General features: G+C 41.8%; 1 protein-coding gene across 1 annotated transcript in view; it reads right to left on the bottom strand.

Annotated features, from left to right (window-relative positions):
* FNBP4 (formin binding protein 4) overlaps positions 1-11,985 on the bottom strand; it is a 29,363-nt gene extending 17,378 nt beyond the window's left edge. The window contains exons 1-9 of the mRNA XM_018059085.1: positions 11,636-11,985; positions 10,536-10,634; positions 7,583-7,719; positions 7,087-7,270; positions 6,346-6,493; positions 6,118-6,238; positions 4,800-5,135; positions 4,016-4,226; positions 556-680 (exon numbers count right to left, since the gene is read on the bottom strand). Of these exons, the coding sequence (XP_017914574.1) occupies positions 556-680; positions 4,016-4,226; positions 4,800-5,135; positions 6,118-6,238; positions 6,346-6,493; positions 7,087-7,270; positions 7,583-7,719; positions 10,536-10,634; positions 11,636-11,861 (1,587 nt within the window). The 5' untranslated portion in view covers positions 11,862-11,985. The remainder of the gene's footprint in view (positions 1-555; positions 681-4,015; positions 4,227-4,799; positions 5,136-6,117; positions 6,239-6,345; positions 6,494-7,086; positions 7,271-7,582; positions 7,720-10,535; positions 10,635-11,635) is intronic.

Raw genomic sequence — 23,478 nt, 5'->3', positions numbered from 1 at the left:
CAGACCACGCTTAAAGAGCCACATACTTACTTGGTCCAATTCTTCTCATGACATTAGCAACAGAAATAAATATGGAACCAAGCATGCCTTTGTGTAAGGGCAAGTATTGGGTTGGACACAAAGTTCGTTCTGGTTTTTCCGTAAGCTGTTACAGAAAAATCTGAATGAACTTTTTGGCTAACCCAATAGTTCATGCAAGTTAACTCTTGTTATTTAAATTTGTGACTTTAGTTTCTTTTAATGCTTCCAAACTAGAGAGGCCTATATTTGATAAGCTACTGCTTTCCAATGGAGACTTACTTACAAGTAGTTAAGCATTTAGAATTTATTTTTAGATTTCCCTACATCAAGTCAGTCTCCTTATTTCAGCCTTAAATATATCTTTTTCACTCAACCAAATGATTTATATTATAAAGACAGCAAAGATTACTTTTTTACTACTATCCAGAAGAATAAGTTTACTACTTTCTAGAAAAAAAAAGTAGTCAGCCTATTTAAAATGGTTGGCCAATTTAAAAATATTACTTGTCAAGTTGCATTAAATAATGTACATACTTTCAAGTCCTGTTCTTCTTCTACTTTAGGTACTGTCTGTACTTTTAATTTTTCTGGAGATTCTTCTGCTTCCATCTCTTTATCTGAGTTTTCATCCATTTTTTCTGAATTTTCAGCACCAACTGCTGCAAGAGAAAATATGAGAAATTAAATCAAAAGGACTATAAACAAAAAGGTCTTACTCTACAGTGCAGGGGATTATACTCCATATCCTGTGATAAACCATAATGGAAAATATTAAGAAAAAAAAACAGAATGTCTATATGTATATAACTGAGTCACTCTCCTGCATAGGAGAGGCTGACACAAAACTATAAATCAACTATATTTCAAAAAAAATGTTAAAAAAATAAATCAGACCAGTACTAATAGAGCCCCAAATATACGTTCTTATCCCTAGAGCAGAGGTATCTGAAGGTTATTAGTGCTCTCCTTTGCCTATTTTCCACACATGTTAAGGAAGCTCTAATGACTTACCAACCTACTGTCTTTATAAAGCAAAAAAAAAAAAATTATTTCTTTATAACAGGGGTCCCCTATCTTGAGGGTCTAATGCCTGATGATCTGAGATGGAGGTGATGTTAAAAGTAATAGAAATAAAGTACACAATAAACATAACTTGCTTGAATCACCCAGAAACCATCCTTCATCCTCCCCGCCCCCAACTAGGTCCAAGGAAAAATTGTCTTCCACAAAACGGTCCCTGGTGCCAAAGAAGTTGGGGAGACTGCTTTATAATCACATTTCTTAAAATGTATCTACATATAGGATTTACTTGTTTTAATCACATTACCCAAAAGTTTCTGCTTTTCCTTTCTCCATCTATTAATCTTTTCTGATCTTTTTTTTGGTCACACTTAGTGGCTTGTGGGATGTTAGTTTCCTGAACAAGAATCAAACGTGTGGTCCCCTGCAGTGGAAGTGCAGAGTCCTAACCACTGGACCACCAGGGAAGCTCCTTTTCTGATCTCTTTCAAAAACCCATGGCTTCAATTACTTATGCAGGCTAGATATCAAACCTGGAATATGTGAGGATTCTTTGTGAAGGGGGTTTTGATAAAAAGGCTTCCATAATCAGAACAGCATATTAAACTGGGAGTTAAACCAAATAACTCCCTTCTTGGCTAACACCTGTAGACAACCTTTATTGGACCTACTTATTCCTCTGGTTAGTGCTATCTGTTGGTAGTGAGAATCTCCATAAGAGAACAGGTTTACCACATATTTAAATGGACTAAAAGTTCATAAGAGATATGAAGTCTTTGTTATATTTGGTTAACACCTGCTTATCAAACTAATCCATATATCCAGTATAAATCACTCTCATGAGGATCATAGATGAAAAAGAACAAATTTGAGTACTCTTTCTTAACTTCAGTTAATCTTTGATCTAAAGAAAAAATGTGACTTTAACACCAGTCTCAACAGCTTTCATAAAAAGTCTGAAATTTAGTATTAAGTACTAAACCTTATCATACGATGGCCTTGTTCTTTTTATTTGATCATTTACATTCCTTCTGAATTTTCAAACTGTCTAAAACTAAATCTTTCTACTCTCCCATTGACTAGTTTCTAGTTTATTTATATATCAGACATCTTACATTTAATGACAGGTTTAAAAATTCAACAATTTCAAAGAACTGCTAGAGCTCTAAGATATGATTATTTTGGAGGGCAATTAGGCAGGATTTATCAAATTAAAATGCACATACCCCTTAACCTAGCAATATACCACTAGCAGTCTATACTCTACTAAAACCTGCATAAAGACAGATGTCCCAAGATGTTTGCTAAGCTTCATTTTAATTATGAAGTATCATAACTAACGAGTATAATACATAAAGAACATGAGCCCTCCAGTAAGTACAACTCAGCTTAACAGAAGACCATTAGTAACACCTTAAAGCTCCCTGCGCCTCTCTCCCATCATGCTCACACCAGGCACATCCTGGTGATGTTAACAAGCGCCTGCACCTTCATCATGGACAGATCCTGAAGCACAGCAGTTTTGCTTGTTTTCCAATTCACATAAATGGAATTCTAACATATGCATTCTTCTGTGGCTTTTGAAACTCAAACATTATTATTTCTAGTGATAATTCATGTTGATGCATGTAACAATGGACCATTCACTTTTCACTGCTATTCTGTATTCAATTTCAAAAACACATCACAATTTATCCACTATTCTTTAGGTGGACATTTGAATAGCTTGTACTTTTTTGGGATAATATAAATGCAGTATTACTTTTAACAGTGGAATGAGGATACAAATGGTGACCAATGAGGGAAGAGTTACATGAAGACATCTGTAATACTCAGTAGTGAAAAACAATCATGTTGTTTAACAATTTATATGGTTAACCTCACCTATGTTAAAATTTACATATGCCCACTTCACAAACACACATAAAAAATAAAACACAAAGTCTAGAATGTATGTAGACAAAAAATACAGAAAATGGACCTCAGAGTAGGGAATGAGAATAGTGAAAAGACAAAGGAAGGAGAGGGGGCCTTTAGAATTGTATTTTATATTTTTCTGTATTGTTCATTGGAAAGAAAAATTCAAACAAGGATATTTGCATTTATTCATTACCTATATTTTTGTTTACTTATTATTTTAAAATCATAACCTATAAGGTATCTTCTGCTTGGTACACTCAACTAAGATTTTGGTGATTAAAACTAGTCAGTTCTGGTAACAGACTGGAAGAATGCAGCAGGTTCTCTTCAATATTACCCTGAAGATAACTGGGATCCTCACGATAGTACCAAACTGTCTACACATCCAACCAAAGACTGGCCAACTTGGGGACATCCCCAGTGGTCCAGTGGTTGAGAATCTGCCTTGCAATGCAGGGGCGGGGCGGGGGGGTGTGTGGGGTGCAGGTTCGATCCCTGGTCAGGGAACTGGGATCTCATATGGCCCAGAGCGGCCAAGCCCTCAGGCTGCAACTAGACAGCCCACGCGCCACAAGGAAAGATCCCTCATGACAGAACAGAAACCTGAAGCAGTCAGAAAAAAAAAAAAGACTGAGCGACTTGTACACACAGAGAGATGATGAGGCTGGGATTGCCAGAGGTGGTCCCTGCCTGCTTTGCTTACCAGCTGGAAATAGAGAGATAAGGAGAACCCATGGTCTTCATGCAGATTACAAGATAACCGTTAGCAAGTGATTAAAACAAAAGGGAAGGAGGGACCCAATCTTTTTGTTTGTTTTTGAGGGAGAAGTTATCTCCAATCAGTAGCGACTGCACAACCCAATGGATTCCAGCCTCTTGAATTCCTACTGCTCCATTAGAGGTGGAGCAGGAAAAGGTAGAAGATTCCTTCCCCGTATTTCCCTAAAAGGGTAGAAGTGTGATACCGTTCTATTTGCTCCAGAAGGAACAAAGCAGGGGTAAGGATTGCTCCTCTAATCTCTCAACTCTCAAGTTTAATGAAAGCACCAGTTACCAGTTTCTCCATTTTCTGGAGTCTCTCGTCCAGTTTTGCTAGAACTTCGGCTGGTAGACTCCGGACTGGTTGCGCGAACAAACATCTTCCATTTTCCTCTTTTAGACATAAGTCTACGCATTCCATCCTGAGATGCTGGCTGGCTGATATCAGAACACGGACTAGACCCTGACACACTACCATCTCCTTCCTCCAAGGCTCGCAATTCTGCCTACAACAAACAGGGAAACAGAGTGTCATGAACTGTTTACCAACACTTATCTGTGAGCAGCAAGAATGACAGCCATGTGTTTTTGGAATTTAAGCATCTTGAGGACAAAAAGTATTTAATATATCTCTCCATCAGGACGGAACATTAAGCTCCACATTCTTTTGCTCCTCTGTCCATGGCATTTTCCAGGCAATGCTGGAGTGGGTCGCCATATCCTACTTCAGGCGATCCTCCCAACCCAGGGATCAAACCTGAGTCTCCTGAACTGGCAGGCAGATTCTTTACCTCTGGGCCACCTGGGAAGCCCAGCCACTCTTCAAAGCTTCAAATTTTTCAAAAGGGGGAAGCTTTGAAGTTGTATTACTGTTACAACACCTGTTGAGACTCTGCTTCACACTCAGGGTATCAGTAGATCAACTCCAGAGTTCAGGTTTTTATTACATAGGCTTAAACATATCTACATGAAAGGATAAGAAAAACAGCCCCCCTCCCCTGCCAATGACGTAAATGGAGCACAATGATCCCAGAGTATGACAGTTCTGAAGGAAGAAAATATATTTAACAAAAACTTACTTTTTTCCTTTCCAAAACCAGCTCCAGCTCAAGGGTATCTTGTTCTTCTTCCTCTTCACTTTCTCCCGACTGAACAACACTGCAAAGGTCCTCCTGAGTGGGGTCGTCCACACTGTCCAACAGAATGTCCTGTGGCTTTACTGCCGGCGCTGCTTCTGGTGTACCTGGTTCCTTCTCTTCCGAAACTGGCTCTACTTCTTTACAAATTACTTTTCTTCTCCATCTCTCTTCTTCCTCTTTTATTCCCTCAGGCAGCAGAGGAGCAAGCAGTGATGCTGCCACCCCTTTCTTCTCCTCCTCATTATTTGAAAGAGCCTGAATTCCTTCATTTACTTCCTATAAAGAATAAAATAATCTTGCTTAACTTTCAAAGAAATTTCACCTGAATATACAGTTTAACTGTTCATGTAAAAATGACCAGAATTTTCAGTCACTGGATATTCTTCAAAACCACTGACTCCCATCAGATTAGTACATGTTTGCACCATTTTCCTTACATGTGTAATGGAAATAATGTTATTTTAGGAAGGCAGTATTATTGTTCTGGGTGGAACTCAAACTTATCTTTTCTCCTCCGTATGTCAAAAGACTAGTAAGAAACAGAGGAAGATTAAAATAAAATCCTAATTTTGTCAGTTCAACAACATAAGTGGATAAATCTTCACCTTCCTCTTCTGTATGATGAGATAACTTCATAAATATGCTGTGAAGGTGATTGAGGTAAGTGAAATATTTCGAAAATGAAATGTGTGATTATATTCAAGTGTCTACTTCCTCCACTGGGATATTTACTCTATGTCCCTCTTAGAGTTGTACAGATTATTTTACAAAAGCATTTTTTGGATACACCTCCCCATTTAAAAATTCAAGATAAATTAAAATTCACCCACACACATTCTCTCAGTAGAGTACAACTTACTTTTCTTATTGATGAGGCTATAAAATGCTTGTTTCACTATCAGTAATTTTTAAGGTAGCTAATCTTTGTATTAGAGTTAAAAAAAAAAAAATGAAGTGGAATCACCAAAGCCCTGAAGCCCTTCCTGCTTCCCCGCTTGCTTAGCTGCTCCCATTTCCTTCACAATGACCCAAGGGACCTCTATGGCACCCTAAAGCTCCAGAAGAACCACTGAACTAGGGAACTGCTATAAATGCCACACAATAACCAGAAACAGATTAAAAGGTCAAGAAACAAAATGTATCCTATTTTACATCTATGTTGCAAAATATTAACAGAAGGGTAATACACTTGTGACAAAGTAGCATTCAAGCTCTTTAGATCTAAAAATAAGCAGAAGAGGTGAGTTGTAACACTGACCTTTTTAACTTCTCGCTTGGCTACGGCGGGCCCACTTTTACTACTAGAAACAGAAGCATTTTTCTCCTTAGCGTACATGTCAGTATTCACCACGAAACTAGCTTCAGCACCTGTTACACAACTAAAAAAAAATGTACCTATTAGCAAAAGCAACAGAAGCCAAATATCAGCAAAAGATAAGACTCTGATTTCCTTCTAGGTTAGTTTCTTTTTCAAGTCTGTTCTTACCTGGGCTGGTAATGCTGTAATCCTTGTACCTGAGTGGCAAGATACTGGGGTAATTCCCAAGTCACTTCATTTGTTTGTGTGTTCCAATAATAATAGCATCCTGTGTTCTCATCCCAGACCTCCTGCCAATCTCCCATCTCAATTCCAACTAGAAGAAAATGAAACAAATTTTAAGCAGCGCGTATTTCTGCACAATTCTGACCTTGTATCTCAAGTCACAACCATCTAACCCAGGGTTTCTCAACCTTAGCTCTGTTACTGGGTAGGACACTCTGTGCTGTGGGGGACAATCCTGAGCAGTGTTAGCAGCATCCTGGCCACTGCCCACCAGATGCAGCAGGGCTCCCCCTCCCCCTCCGCTGTGACAGTCAAACCCTCTCCAGACACTGTTCAACGTCCCCTGGGGGGGCAACTCCTCCCTCCTGAGCTGTCTTTGCAAACACGGTTTAAAAAGCAGTTTGATAGTTGAAAGATATATTGCAAACCGCAAAAGACTTTTAAAAATAATGGCTTTTATTATTTACTGAGCATAATCTGCCACTGGTTAAAAGGCAAACAATCATCTTCTGATAAAAATATAACCGAGCAGTTAGTTATTTTCCAAGTACTGTATTTAAAAAGCCAGAATTCTAAAGTCTGGGGCTAAGGTATATAGGCTTTCAACTTTGGGAACCTCAATGCCTAGAACAACTTTAAGAACCACATTTTAGGTTTCTTTAAAACTCAAAGACTCAAGCTTACCTCCTGCCAGTGAACACTGAGTATCATATTGCCACCCTGCGGTCTGGGTTGAGTCCGTCCCATTAGGAGTAGTGGAAGAAAGGGCAGGTGCCGATTCCTTTGGCTCTGGCCGGGGTGGAGTTGGGGGTGGAGCAGAAGCTGCTCCAGGAGCCGCAGGCTGAGGAGCTGTTATTGCATCAATTTCCTTCAGGGTGAAAACAACAAGCATTACTGAGGTGAAACCCCAAAAACAGCAATAATGAAAACAAACCAACCAACCCTCCACTGTACAGGGTTTTGACTTAAGAAGCTTGAGTCTCTGCTTCTCAAGTCAAAACTCTACTCTTCCCCATTTTTGTCCTTACAACTGGCACAAAAGGAGAAATTGAGAGTGATGGGGAGTGACTAAGGGAGAAAAATAGAGGAGATACAGACTGACAAGTGGGCTAACCACTTGAAATTCAAATCCCAAAGTGGCTTCAATAACTAAAAACCCAAACACAAAAACACTTCTAACCGCTAGGAAGTTGGCCAATGTACTGTCAATATCGGTTGACTGGTTTCCATTTGCTTCCTTAGACTGTGCTGGTTTTTCTGAAATATCATTCTCTTCATCATCACTGTCAGCATATGCACCAAGCAAGCACAGACCTCCTGGGAACAAAAAGGTAAAACAACATTTCTAACAATGCCAAAGTCCTAGGAAGTATCCAATAGAAAATATGATTCTTTAGCCATTTAGTTCACTTATAGAACCTCAAGAAATCTACAGCTAACCAAGAGAGGTATAAAATAATTATGCACTAAGAACTAATAAAATCAACCTGCATAGCAATTTGACATCCTTTTCAAAATATGTGCTCAATTATTCAACCACATACTCCCTCTGTGAAAATAACACGTAATATGTATCCTGATTTTAGAATCTGATTTAGGTCTCTATCTCAAACAAGTAAACCAACTGGAGTTTAGTAAATGAAACAAGGAGATTTTTCAAAGTGGGAAACAAAGCTCTTTTCAATAATTTCCCCTCAAACAAGTGATGAATTAAAACAGAACATAAGACGCTACGACCAGAACAAAGGAAACAAGAGTCATAGCTAAAGCTGAAAATACTAAGCACGGCCTCTGTAATGCTGCAATGCGGTCACCTTCTTAAAAACACCTGAAGCTGTTTATTAGTTGACCGATGTTTATTACTCTAATGTTACAATTAAGTGAGCATATATACTCTCTTTACGTATTTTATCACAATAGGCACATGAACTATCTAAGCCTAACTTGACTTTTCATTTAATAACAGGACTAACTTTTCCAGTGTCGTGGAAACTGAAGATTTATCAGGAGGTAAAATCTAGTTTTCTTTGTTATAATTCCATAACAAATTCATAGATTCACCTAGGTGTGAACATAAACTGCTTCATTTATATACAGAAGTTCACATCCAATACTTTATTCACATAAATCATGCCTTCATTATTTTTTAGTATATAGCTAAGGTGTTACACTACCAATTCCCAAAATATTATTTTAAACTGATTAGGAATATTTTAAAGTGGATATTTATTAGACAGTATCTCCCCTTTCCAGTTTCTAAATATATCTCATTTGGTGGTTGGGGGAGGGGCGCCGTAGATACCAGTCAATTTTCCACATTTCCTGAACAGCAGGTAAAGGCAAGAACTACGTAAGACATTTCTGTACAGAAAAAATCTGCACCTTAGAATTCAGCACTGATGGGTTTCTGGGGGAAAGCGGAGGATAGGAAATTTATATTTTTACACAGAAACCCTTCTTAGTTTAGAGACAATAATAAACATTGGCTTTAGTGCTATATACTTTGGTAAAAGGTTCCGGCCAGGTGAGCTGAGGGGAATTTGGATTACAAAATTCCCCGGCAGGATTAATTACCCAGGCTCAGAGAGGCTCCATCTAGTCTTTTTCTCTTCAATTCAGAGATTTTCATACTATATACATAAAATCCCTTCCAAACTCTTGAAAACATAATGCTATTTCCTAGTTCTGAAATTTCTTTCATGTGTTTTACCTTTCCCATGTGTGTGTTAGTCACTCAGCCGTGTCCGCCTCTTTGAGACCCCATGGACTGTAGCCCACCAGGCTCCTCCGTCCACAGGATTCTCCGGGCAACAATACTGGAGTGGGTTGCCATTCCCTTCTCCAGGTTACCTTTTCTAATTCACAGTTTTTTTTAAGTGGTAAATGGGGTATGGGGAGGAACATGCATCTGTTACTTCAGGTACATAGTACAAAAAGTCCCTCAAATTCAGAAGATCAAAGTTATTACCAATTATAGAATATTTAGTATAAAACACACTTTAATCTCTTAAGATATATAAAGAGTAGAGAAAACGAACATTTTCAGCACTTGCGGGTTAGAAATTTATATATGTTATTCAATTTAATCATCAAAACAACTTAGGGCTGAAAGATCTGTTTTACAGATGAATGATGTCATGAGGTCTTAGCATGAATGCTAGAGTGGTGATTTGAACCCAGGTCTGTCTACAAAACCACTGCTGCAAATATTCTTTCATGCTTAAAAAATACTGAGTAAGAGCAATTTTCAGCTGTGCAACATTTGCTAGGTACCAATCAGAGCAGTTTCTTAAAGAAAAAGACAAGAAGACATTGTTAGCATTCCCTAAACTGGGGAAGCCAGAAAACAAGTTACAAAATAGCACTAGCAGAATAAAGTTGTGGTACATAGACACAATGGAATGTTACTCAGTCATAAAAAGAAATGCATTTGAGTGGGTTCTAATGAGGTGGATGAACCTAGAACCTATTATACAGAGTGAAGTGAGTCAGAAAAAGAAAGATAAATACAGTATTCTAACACATATATATATGGAATCTAGAAAAATGGTACCGTAGAATTTACAGGGCAACAGTGGAGAAAAAGACATACAGAAAAGACTTATGGACATGGTGGGGGAGAGAGGGGAGGAGAGGGTGAGATGTATGAAAAGAGTAACATGGAAACTTACATTACCATATGTACAATAGATAGCCAATGGGAATTTGCTGTATGGCTCAGGAAATTCAAACAGGGGCTCTGTATCAACCTAGAGGGGTGGGATGGGGAGGCAGATGGGAGGGAGGTTCAAAAGGGAGGGAATATATGTATACCTACGGCTGATTCATGTTGAGGTTTGACAGAAAACAGCAAACAACTGTAAAGCAATTATCCTTCAATAAAAAATATATTAAAATACAGCATTAGAAAACGTACCAGGAATTAATTTGGGTACAGAGAGACAAAAACAGCAAATTTTACACTCGTACGTAGGTACAACTACAACCCCTCACAAAGATGTTAAATTTCCATTTAACGGGAGTATAAATTTGCCGAAACATTCATCAAAACACCATATACAAACACAATTTGATCCTAAAGAAAGATATGGTAGACAATGAATTAAAAAAAAAACAAACACACACAACTATACCTGTTGCTTTAACAGCAGTGGGCCTGGTGGTCATGACTGGTTTGGGAGGATTCTGAACAACTCTGGGAACCTCCACCACCACCTCCTGTTCATCTGGATCTAAAACAGCGAACAAAAGCAAACAGCCAGATGACCGAACAGAGAAAAAAACTACACAGGTGACAAAACAATCTCTGACTTGACCTCTCAAGTTTAGATTTCCTCAATTTCAAAACAAAGTGGCTATAACCCATCACTGATCCAAATAACTGAGAGGCGAGAAACAAGCACAGCTGGAATCTTCACTCTGCCCAGTGGCATCAACATTAAGAATGTGAACACCATACATAAAAATTATCCGAAATAATCCAAAGTTAAAACACATACACGCACACGTTAAATTCTCTCCAGCTTAACCATACGGCTTTTACTATAAGCATAACTACAGCATTTTTTCCCCAAAGTGATCTTTATTATAATTATTATTATTTTAGCACCTGAAAACGTCGGGGCTTTTCCGGCATATGGCTCCTAAAGTAATTCTGTCTGGTTCATCTTAATCCAAGTACCATTCTGGGGATAAACACAAGTGACTGGGAACCCACGAGCTCCACCTCTCCAGGAATGTTGCGGAAACCTGCCAACTAGGATGGACTTACACTTGAGCTGGCGTAACGCAAGTATGGTTACTTCTACAGCCTCTCTCTCAATTTCAACAAAAACGAAACGAAAAGCACATGACGTGTAGGAAACGGCAAGTTCCACGGTCACTGAGGCTAAGACGAGGAAACGCACCGTCTCCATCTACCCCGTGAAGTTATTCAAAACCGAGAGCAGACGGTGAGGAAGGAGACTGGGCGGCCCGGGCCAAGCCCTGCACCCGAGATGGCGCCTCTGGGCCGGCTCCGGCCGAGCGCACACAGCTCCGCGGCCCCTTCCGCCCCTCCGGGCCCACAGCCGTCCTGCCCGCAGGCCCCGCGCAGCAGGCCTCGGAGGCGGACGCCGCCCGCCCGGGCTTCTCGTTCCTCGCAGGCCCAGTCTGACAGACCTAGGCCGCAGCCCCCGAGCTCGAGTTTCGGACTGGGCCCACCTCGGCGCCAGGGCCCTCGCGCACGCTTTACCTTCTGAGGGCGAGTCCTCCGAGGCCGCCGCGGCGGCAGTCACCGCGGTTGTCGTCGTCGACACCGCTGCCGGGGCCGGCTGGCTGGGCGCCGCCGCCGCCGTCGAGTCCGGTTCGGCGTCGGGTTCCGGCTCCGGGTCCCTGCTCGGCGTGCTGCTCCGGGGACCTGGCGGAGAGAGCTGCAGGATGGGCCTCCGGCCGGGTACCGCCCGGGACTTCTTCCCCATCGCGAGCCCGAGCGCGAGCCGCGAGCGTCGGACAGCCGAGAGGGGCGGGCGCTCGGCGCGGCGATGCGTAATCAATATTCATACGCTGCGACGCTGCCTCCTGCAGAGATCCGCTTTTAACCGGCGGAGAGAGCGCTCGCGCAAGCGCACTGGGCCTGGTGTGCTCTTCTGGCCCCGCCCCCAGGAAAGGAGGGCGGACTTTACTCATGGGGCTAGGCGATTGGTTATTTTGACACATTGACGGAGCCGGAAGCCAATGGAAAACGTAAAAGGGTTAGCGTTAAGCCAATAGCACCGAAGAGTGTGAGTTTAGACTCCCTTCGAATTACGTCACGCTCCACCCCTGCGTTTTTTGCGGAGTCTCTTCTCTGCCGCTCTGTCCTCCATTTTGAGCCCGTTTTCGGCTATGTGTCTTATGGTTTGTCATCTAGAATGCTGTGCTGCTTTCCTGGTCTTTCCCTTAGTTTCGCCTTGTTTATGGGGTTTAATTTGGGTCTAGCATCGAACACTAAATAGAATAGGGGGTCTCATGGTTTTGTAAATTTTTTCTTGGACCACAAAGATGATGCCTCATATTGTTGCTTATCAGCTGAAAAAAAAAAAAAAAATCACTTGACGTACTGCATAGGAGGAAACAGCCTAAATTTTTGCGATGGGGCCCAGGAACCTTCCCAATCTAGTCGCTTTATTAGGTTTAATCTTTCTTTAGCAGTCTCTTCTCCCCTGCCCTGTTTCAGAGGCAGCCACACACAGCATTTCTCTCACCTTTATTCTTTCAGACTAGCTGGAATAACTACTGCATTATGTGGCAAAATTGTTTTCCTTCCTCAAGACCCATTGCAGGGGTTACATCTCTGAATCTTTTTATCTCAATGCTGGGTTCTTCACCAGCACTTAACCTACCATTGAGTTTAAGAAATCCGGGGTTCATCTATAAAAGAGGAATATGATCTATAAATTAGAAATAACGGTATAGATATCTATCCTGTAAGGTTGTTGTGAAAATCAAATGCAGTTCTATATATGAATTGCTTATATGGTACCTCACACATCATAAATGCTCAGTGTTACAAATTAGAGAAGACTCTTGAGAGCCCTTTGGACAGCAAGGAGACCAAAGGAGACTCTCGAGAGTCCCTTGGACAGCAAGGAGATCAAACCAGTCAGTCCTAAAGGAAATCAACACTGAATAGTCATTGGAAGGGCTGATGCTGAAGTTGAAGCTGGAACACTTTGGTCACTTGATGTGGAAAACTGACTCATTGGAAAAGCCCCTGATGCTGGTCAAGATTGAAGGCAGGCGGAGAAGGGGATGACTGGATGAGATGGTTGGATGGCATCACAGACTTGATGGGCGTGAGTTTGAGCAAGCTCTGGGATTGGTCATGGAAGCCTGGTGTGCTACAGTCCATGGGGTCACAAAGAGTCCAACACAATTGAAGAATTCCAGTGGTATATGTTTTTATATCCCTAAGGCCTGCTCAATTCTTGCCTGAGCATACACTAATAATTTGTAACGTTGAACACTTACTATGTGTGACATACCATGTAAGCAGTTTATGTGTAGAATTACATTTGATTTTCACAATAACTATATAAGATAGATATCTATATGGTTATTTCTAATTTTTAGATCATATTCCTCATTTATAGATGAACCCTTGGATTGCTTGTTGAGTACAAAAGCCTTGAAAGCAGTGACTTGTGTGTTTTGTTCCCTGGGTTGAAATGTACTTTCTGGAACATAAGCACTCAGAGTTTTTGAATGAATATAGCACATGAATATATGCAAACTTGACATAAGTAGCAATATTTGTTTGTTTGTTTTTCCCTTGCCTGTGGGAGGAATAACTGGATTAGAGTGTCTTGAGGTTAGACTCCCAAAACTTCTGAAAAATTAACAACTAGAAGCAGGTGTATATTCTGTTTTGAAGGTGTCATCAAAGTTTATTATTATTTTGGCTGCACTGGATGTTCGTTGCACCTAAAAGGCTCTTCATTGAGGAGTGAGGGCTTAGTTGTGGTATGTGGAATTTTAGTTCCCTGACCAGCAACTGAACCTGTGCCCCCTGAATTGAGAGTATGGAACTTTATCTGCTGGACTGCCGGGGAAGTCCCTGTCACCAATTCTCTGGTTTCTTTCTTTTTTTCTCATTTATTTCTTAGGAGAAACATTGAAATATGATAGTTGTACATAAGGAGTTTTGAAGTCAAACATTTGGATATAACACCTTCCAGATATAATTGCTTAACATCCCTAAACTTGTTTTTGCAACTGTTAAAATGTGTTAGTAACAGTACCCATAGGGTTGTTAATCATAATTTTAAGCTCTTTGCATTGGGCCAGGAACAAAATCAGCAATTATTATATAGTAGCTATTATTATTAATTAATTAATTCTGGCTGCCCTGGGTCTTCCATGCTGCATGCGGGCTTTCTTTAGCTGTGACGAGTGGGGGGTTACTTTCTGGTTGCCGTGCATGGGCTTCTCATAGCAATGCCTTCTTGTGGAGAACGGGCTCTAGGGCATGTGGGCTTCAGTGGTTGTGGACAGGCAGGCCCGGTTGCCCCTTGGCGTGTGGGATCCTCCCAGACAAAGGATTGAATCCTCGTCCCCTGTGTGGGCAGTCAAACTCCCCACCACTGGACCAACAGGGAGGCCCTCTGGTAGCTATTGCTAATGTTAATGAGCATTTTGTTTATGCAAAAATCCAGATCCTGTTACAAAACTAGCTAGAACCAAGTTGAGATTATGAACTAAACCACAATGCATAGAAATGTGAAAGGCTGTTTTCCTTGGGGGAAATTCCCAATTCTGGAGGTGGCTGTTACTGTTTTTAACTAGGGTTCTCAATGCTGTCTGTCCAGAGAACCATCTGGAACAGCAGCAATTTTTTCAAGGAAGAGGGTGATGGGGATGGTTTAGGATGATTCAAATGCAGTATGTTTTGCATTTCTATGAGAATCTGAATGCTGCCACTGATCTGACAGGAAGCAGAGCTCAGGTGGTAATAACCACAGGAAGCCGTGGCTGAAAATACAGATGAAGCTTCTTTTACTCACTGGCCACTCACCTCTGGCTGTACGGCCCGGTTCCTCACAGTCCACAGACCCAGACAGGTCTGTGACCTAGAGGTTGGGGATCCCTGATCCAGAGAACACTAAAGCAACATAAGAATCTGAATCAGTGGTGGAAATGCAGGGCTTATATCAGTTTTCTTTTTAAAAGCTCTTTAGATAATTTTAATGCTTAGCCAGGGTTGAGAACCACTGATTTTAGAGACATATTTTGCTGTTTTGGGCCTCAGAGAAGGTATTCGGAAGGGGGGGAGGTGTGGTTTCCCTAGTGGCATAAAAAGCCCACCTGCCAATGAGAGATTTGGATTCAAGGCTTTGGTCAGGAAGAAGACACTCCAGTATTCTTGCCTGGAGAATCCCATGGACAGAGGAGCCTGGTGGACTATAGCCGATAGGGTTGCAAGGAGTGGGACGCGACTGAAGCGACTTAGTACGCAGGCACTCATGAAGGTATCAGGATCTGAAATAGGGATGGGCAAACCATGGTTAAATCAGGTTTACTTTTTAAAGGGTTAAACAAACAATAATATGTAAAAAGAGACCTGTGTAGACAACAAACCCTAAAATACTTATTATCTGGCTTTTTACGGGAAGGTTTGACTATGTCTCCAAACAGAGTGAATAAACATAGAGCTACTCCTTTTAAAGAAAAATCAGGCCTGATTCTTGATCTCCAAGGGCCTAACCACCTCACGAAATACTGAGGATGTTTTGGTTGTGGTGATGATATTGTTTCAATAAAATCAAATTATGAGGAGTTACATTTGACAAGTAAAATACCCATTTTAAAGTATATTTAGTTATAATCACAATTGGTGGGCGATGCCTTACTCTATATCTGATGTTATTTCTTTTTTATTAATAATTTTAAAAAATTTGGTCTGCACTGGGTCTTCACTGCTGCAGGTGGGCTTTCGTTGCTGTGAGCAGGGGCTACTCTTCATTGTGGAGTTTTCATTCCAGTGGCTTCTCTTGCTGCAGAGCACGGGCGCTAGGGCACACAGGCTTCAGCAGTTGTGGCTCGGTAGTTATGGTGCACAGGCTTAATTGCTCCGTGGCCTGTGGGATCTTCCTGGAACAGGGATCAAACCCATGGCCCCTGCATTGGTAGATTCTTTCCACTGTGCCACCAGGGAAACGATTTAATTTTGAAAGCTGACCTGCCTAATCCACGTTAAAACTCTAGCTTTTGGAACTTCAACAAGAGGTATGCTGCAGAAAGGGACTGTCCACAGAAGTCCCAGCTTCAGTTCATTTCAGTTCAGTTCAGTCGCTCAGTCGTGTCTGACTCTTTGCGACCCCATGGCCTGTAGCACACCAGGTGTCCATTACCAGCTCCCGGAGCGTACGCAAACTCATGTCCATTGACTTGGTGATGCCATCCAACCATCTCATCCTCTGTCATCCCCTTCTACTCCCACCTTCAATCTTTCCCAGCATCAGGGTCTTTTCAAATGAGTCAGCGCTTCGTATCAGGTGGCCAAAGTATTGGAGTTTCAGCTTGCACATCAGTCCTTCCGATGAACACCCAGGACTAATCTCCTTTAGGATGGACTGGTTGGATCTCCTTGCAGTCCAAAGGACTCTCAAGAGTCTTCTCCAACACCACAGTTCAAAAACATCAATCCTTTGGTGCTCAGCTTTCTTTTTAGTCCAATTCTCACATCCATACATGACTACTGGAAAAACCATAGCTTTGACTAGATGGATCTTTGTTGGCAAAATAATGTTTCTGCTTTTTAATATGCTGTCTAGGTTGGTCATAGCTTTTCTTCTAAGGAGCAAGCATCTATTAATTTGATGGCTGCAGTCACCATCTGCAGTGATTTTGGAGCCCCCCAAAATAAAGTCTGTCACTGTTTCCATTGTTTCCCCATCTATTTTCCATGAAGTGATGGGACCAGATGCCATAATCTTAGTTTTCTGAATGTTGAGCTTTAAGCCAACTTTTTCACTCTCCTCTTTCACTTTCATCAAGAGGCTCTTTAGTTCTTCACTTTCTGCCATAAGGCTGGTGTCATCTGCATATCTGAGGTTATTGATATTTCTCTCAGCAATCTTGAATCCAGCTTGTGCTTCAGCCAGCCCAGTTTCAGAAGCATAGAATAAAGTTTTAGGGTTGTGTATGTTTATTCATCTAAGTTTTATTATATAAAAAATTTTTATAAATAGAAATCTTTATTAAATAGAGACCAGAAGGGGAAGCTTTCACACCCTGTGATGATATCCCAATAGGAAGAAGATTCCTCTTCTTTCCTGGTAAGAACTCAGCCAATGAAAAGCCCTGTGCTCTTTATTTACTATAGTTCTCCCAACTTCTTTGGAAAAGCAGCTACGGAGTCTTCCTGGTGGTCCAGTGGTTAAGACTCTGCTCTCCCAATGTAGTGGGCAAATGTTCCATCCCTCGTCAGGGAACTAGATCCTACGTGGCGCAACTTAAGATCCCCTGTGTTGCAACTAAGACCCAGCACAGCCCCACCCCCTCAAAAAAAGTGGCGACTTCCCTTGCCCTGAGGGAACTTGCACATGACTTGCCAAAGTTGTAATATCCTGAATTGCCAATTCTCTGATGCTTCAGAATAAACTCATCTTTGCTGGAGAAATAACAGGGCAGAATATTTGTTTTAGGTCAACGATCAATTCCTACTGGGCATGTCTTGAGCAATTCAGTTCTGAGGATTAGCCCTAGGAGCTGGCATCAGACACCACAGGCCCAAGGGCTCAGGCTCCCAGAAAGCAGTGTCAGTCACTCAGTTGTGTCCAACTCTTTGCAACCCCGTGGACTGTAGCCCGCAGGGTTCCTCTGTCCGTGGGATTCTCCAGGCAAGAATACTGGAGTGGGTTTCCCTGCCCTCCTCCAGAGGATCTTCCTGACCCAGGGACCAAACCCGGGTCTCTTGCATTGCAGGCAGATTCTTTACCATCTGAGCCACGAGGGAAGCCTTGGTGTCCCCAGAGCTGCCTTTACATTAGAGGTCAGCTTCAAGGGAGACCCCCATGCCACTCACACTTCTGGTTGGCTACATAATGAGGTTTCCATAACCACCTTAAATTTTATAATTCTCCAGAACCTTTCATGGAACTCAGGAAAGCACTCTACTTATAATTTCAGTTTTACTACAAAGGATACAAGGCAAGGTCTGGGAGGGAGCACAGAGTTCCCACACTGCCGCTCTGTGAAGTCAGCACGTCTCCCTCTGAGCGCATCGTCTTCTCAGTCCAGGACGTTCTATTGTCTTGCTGTCCAGTTTTGACTTGATTACACAGGCGTGGTTGATCGGCTTACTGGCCACTGTGGCTCAACTTAATCTCCAGCCCTCTGGTCCAGTCTTCCCAGGAGGTTGTGAAAGTGAATGTCATTCAGTCGTGTCCAACTCTTTGTGACCCCATGGACTATATACAGTCCATGGAATTCTCCAAGCCAAAATACTGGAGTGGGTAGCTGTTCCCTTCTTTAGGGGATCTTCCCAACCCAGGTAACCCACATTGGAGGCAGATTCTTTACCAGCTGAGCCACCAGGGAAGCCCTCATTTTACTTACAAGTGAGAAGTTAAGTGAAGAAGAACTAAAGAGCCTCTTGATGAAGGTGAAAGAGGAGAGTGAAACAGTTGGCTTAAAACTCAACATTCAGAAAACTAAGATTATGGCGTCTGGTCCCATCACTTCATGGCAAATAGATGGGGAGACAGTGAAAACAGTGAGAGACTTTTAATTTGGAGGCTCCCAAATCACTGCAGATGGTGAGTGCAGCCATGAAATCAAAAGACGCTTGCTCCTTGGCAGAAAAGCTGTGACCAACCTAGACAGTATATTAAAAGGCAGGGACAGTACTTTGCCGACAAAGGTCTGTCTAGTCAAAGCTATGATTACTATTTCCAGTAGTCGTGTATGGATGTGAGAGTTGGACTATAAAGAAAGCTGAGCGCCAAAGAATTGATGCTTTTGAACTGTGGTGTTGGAGAAGACTCTGGAGAGTCCCTTGGACAGCAAGGAGATACAACCAGTCCATCCTAAAGGAGATCAGTTCTGAATATTCATTGGAAGGACTGATGCGGAAGCTGAAACTCCAATACTTTGGCTACCTGATGCGAAGAACTGACTCATTTGAAAAGACCCTGATGCTGGGAAAGATTGAAGGTGGCGGGGAGAAGGAGATGACAGAGGATGAGATGGCTGGGTGGCATCACCGACTCAATGGACATGAGTTTGAGTAAGCTCCGGGGAGTTGGTGATGGACAGGGAGGCCTGGCATGCTTCAGTCCATGGAGTTGCAAAGAGTCGGACAGGACTGAGCGACTGAACTGAACTGAACTGAGCGGTTACAGATGATCAAGGGCTGACTCTCCTCTAGCAGCTTCCTTTGCTTAAGCAAAAGGGAAAAAGGGAAAGGAACACTCTCATACAGAGGCGGATGTCACCAGAGTGAACCCCGCCATTCTGGATGAGGCCACTTGGAAATATTAGCAACCCTGAGGGGCTCAGAGACCTGTGTTGCTTGGGACAGGACTCAGGTAGTCAACATCTAGGAGCAGAGTCAGGAAACCTGCATTCAAGCCCTATCTACACTGTGCATTGGCAGCAGAAGCCAGAGCAAGAGGCTTTAGTCTGCTCACTCTCGCTTTGTTTATAAACATGCGATCGTGCCTATCTCAAAGGATGCCGGCAAGATTAAATGAGATGTTTGCAAATGTCCTAAAACTGGGCACAGATGGCACTCAGCAGGCCTTCGGTGAATGGTACCTATTATACGCTTGCTTTAGTGTTAAGAGTATATGAAACACAGAAGTCTTTTCAAGTTCTAAATAAGCAGGAAGCTAGTGGGGATAATGAGCAAAATGAATGCAGAGCTGGCTAGAATCAGAGGAGGGGATATGTAGGAAGTTTAGAAACCACCCAAGCTACTCTTTGTGCCTAGCTTTGATGGAACCTTGTGTGTGGCAGTAGAAAGAAAACTAAAGAGATCCTTTTAATTTTATCTTGGTCAAAACATTTTCAAGAAAATTTTATTTTTTGTGCAAAATCATTGAAGGAAAAACTAGACTTTGTTGAAAGAAACGAGAAACAGTTTTTAGGCTACTGAGCATCATCAAACAAGCATCATCTTTCAAAAGCCCATGGAAAGTGTTTGGCTTTCATTTTGGTCTCACCTAGCAAAGGTGACTGCTCTCTGTTGGAGGCAACCTCAGAAATAGAGCACACCATTGAGATGCACTGAGCAACTCTGACGCTGGCTTTAAGTATCTATTTTGCTGGAAGGGAGAAGGGAGGGAAGGATGAAGGAGCAAAGTATGCAGTCAGGGGTCACCTGAGCCATTTCCCATACCTCTTCCCCAGACTCCAAAGCCTGTGATTACACTGGAGCATCTGCTAAACATCCAAAGTGAGGAAGAGTTTCGAACATTTTTCTGCTTCCAAAAAAATACACTTTCCTCTCCTGAATGATCCCTATAATAACCTTAACTTTCTACTTTGGTACTTTATGGAAATTGTTTCCATGGCAAAACTAAATTGTGCAATTCAACTCACATATGTAAGACTTGTTTTTCTCTCTGCCTGGTTCCCCTGGAAACCTGAGTTGTATCTGCATGTCTGATTTCACCCTACCCCCATCAACTGGCATTCAAACATGACTCCTCTCAAAAGTCACTAGCATGCACTGATGTTTCACATGTCTGAACTGGGCATTTTAACTGCATACACCTAGAAAGTAAATAATCTTACTTTCACTTGGATTCAGAGGATGAGGAGGAAACCGGTCTGTGTTTCCACCAAGGTAGCCAAAGAACATTCACACAGAGACAAAGCGAGGGGGACTGGCCAGAGTGGGGCCAGTATTTGTAGAGAAGATGCGAGGCTACCTTACAGAATCCATGGGTCAGTAAATGACTGGGGATTCACTGTAACAGCTTCAGAAAATAAATAACGTGCTCCATCACCACCTACGCTGACAGGCTGGTTGTTAGGCTGAAAGGCAGGAGGTTGGGCTGGCCCAAAGTTTTAACCCTATAGTCACCATCACAGGATGGATCTCCCCAGGGACTATCCCTATCTTGAAGCTATGTAAGGGGCCCCATTCAGAGTCACCTTATTAGCATAACAAAGATTTCTTTCACTCAGGGTTTCACAAGGATTTGTGAGCTATTTGCCAGGAATGGGGACAAACACCAAATATATTTTTTGTTATATCACATTATTTGACCTTATGTGTTCCATGGAAGTTCATTTAAATCACAAAGCCTCATTTACTCGAAGAAATACCTTTTAGTCTATAGAAAATGGTATAGGTCATGTGAGCAATAAATTGATCTTTTGATGATGGCATTCTAAGCAGATACAGGTATATTCTTGTGGCTTAGGGTTAATGATGAGCTACTGATTATATTAAAAGTAATAGAGGACTATCTTTGTTTTCAGGTACAAAGAGCTCTAAAGAGTAAAATAAACTTTAGAACTTTCTATAATATATACTGTGTTCTAGCAGAAAAAAAGAAGTATTAATCAGGTTGAGGTAAATTAGGTTGTTACCTAGAATGTGTTCACTGATGGACAGCTTTGTAGAACAAATGAGCTTTGTTAGAGCACAAAAAGAATGGTTAGTATGAAACTGTGTGCTATATATATATTCTATTATTAATAGAAATGATGCTAAAAAAAAAACGATGCTTCCTTCTATTGTCACAGGCCAGAAAAGTGTAACCTTGTCACATTTTGTTAAAATTTTTTAAGAATTATGAAGTTTTCTTTCAAGAGTCACATGTTTAATGGTGCATACTATACTAAGTGGCTTCAGCCATGTTGACTCTCTGCGACCCTATGAACTGTAGCCCACCAGGCTCCTCTGTCTGTGGGATTCTCCAGGCAAGAATACTGGAGAGGGTTGCATGTCTTTCTCCAGGGGATCTTCCTGACTGAGGCACTGAACCTACATCTCTTATGTCTCCTGCATTGAAAGGTGGGTTCTTTACCCCTGGTATTTAATGGTAGTTAAGTCTCTTTAGAAACCTATATACAGGTCAGGAAGCAACAGTTAGAATTGGACATGGAACAACAGACTGGTTCCAAATAGGAAAAGGATTATGTCACGGCTGTATATTGTCACCCTGCTTATTTAACTTATATGCAGAGTACATCATGAGAAATGCTGGGCTGGAAGAAACACAAGCTGGAATCAAGATTGCTGGGAGAAGTATCAATCACCTCAGATATGCAGATGACACCACCCTAATGGCAGAAAGTGAAGAGGAACTAAAAAGCCTCTTGATGTAAGTGAAAGAGGAGAGTGAAAAAGTTGGCTTAAAGCTCAACATTCAGAAAACTAAGATCATGGCATCTGGTCCCATCATTTCATGGCAAATAGATGGGGAAATAGTGTCAGACTTAATTTTTTGGGACTCCAAAATCACTGCAGATGGTGACTGCAGCCATGAAATTAAGAGGCTTACTCCTTGGAAGGAAAGTTATGAGCAACCTAGATAGCATATTAAAAAGCAGAGACATTACTTTGCCAACAAAGGTCCGTCTAGTCAAGGCTATGGTTTTTCCAGTGGTCATGTATGGATGCGAGAGTTGGACTGTGAAGAAAGCTGAGCACCGAAGAATTGATGCATTTGAACTGTGGTGTTGGAGAAGACTCTTGAGAGTCCTTTGGACTGCAAGGAGATCCAACCAGTCCATCCTAAAGGAGATCAGTTCTGGGTGTTCTTCGGAAGGAATGATGCTAAAGCTGAAACTTGAGTACTTTGGCCACCTCATGCGAAGAGCTGACTCATTGGAAGAGTCTGATGCTGGGAGGGACTGGGGGCAGGAGAAGGGGACGACAGAGGATGAGATAGCTGGATGGCATCACCAACTCGATGGATGTGTCTGAGTGAACTCCGGGAGTCGGTGATGGACAGGGAGGCCTGGCATGCTGCCATTCATGGGGTTGCAAAGAGTCAGACATGACTGAGCAACTGAACTGAACTGAACTGAAGTACTAAAAGAGAAGGGAGTCCTTTTAAAAACAATTTATAATCAGAAAACTGTCAGAGTTGGAAGAAACAAGGAGAGATGATGCTATTAATACATCACATGGTCCAGAATACAAAACTGCAGACTCAAAGTGATGTGAGAAGTGAAGTGAAAGAATGCGCGCACCTTCTCTCTGCTCTGGTTGGAAATCAAAGTGAGGAAGATGGAAGAAAATGGACAGAAGAGCTGGTCAGTGTCTTATGAACTGCTACCATGGAAACCACTGCTTTGCTCTTCTATGCAAATTAGCAGCTTTCTGGAATGGGGCCAGTCTTGAGCTACTTCTCCAGAAATGGCTACAATAGGGTTTGATAGTTTTCAGACTGCAGGTTATCATCCATTAGTCACTCATGAAAATATAGTGAGAAAGCTTTCTCTCGGTCATGTATGTCTATACAGGTCAAAACATATGCTTTGCTACAACTGGCAGCCACATGTTTATGGAGCTGCATAAACTGCATCAAACACTTCGCATTAATCATGGCAGAGATGAAGTGAAAAAAGAACCAGACACCGCAATATCTACAA

The sequence above is a fragment of the Capra hircus genome, chromosome 15 (genome assembly GCF_001704415.2).
Source record: "Capra hircus breed San Clemente chromosome 15, ASM170441v1, whole genome shotgun sequence".
Classification (NCBI taxonomy): domain Eukaryota; kingdom Metazoa; phylum Chordata; class Mammalia; order Artiodactyla; family Bovidae; genus Capra; species Capra hircus.
This window is presented reverse-complemented; position numbering and strand designations above follow the sequence as displayed.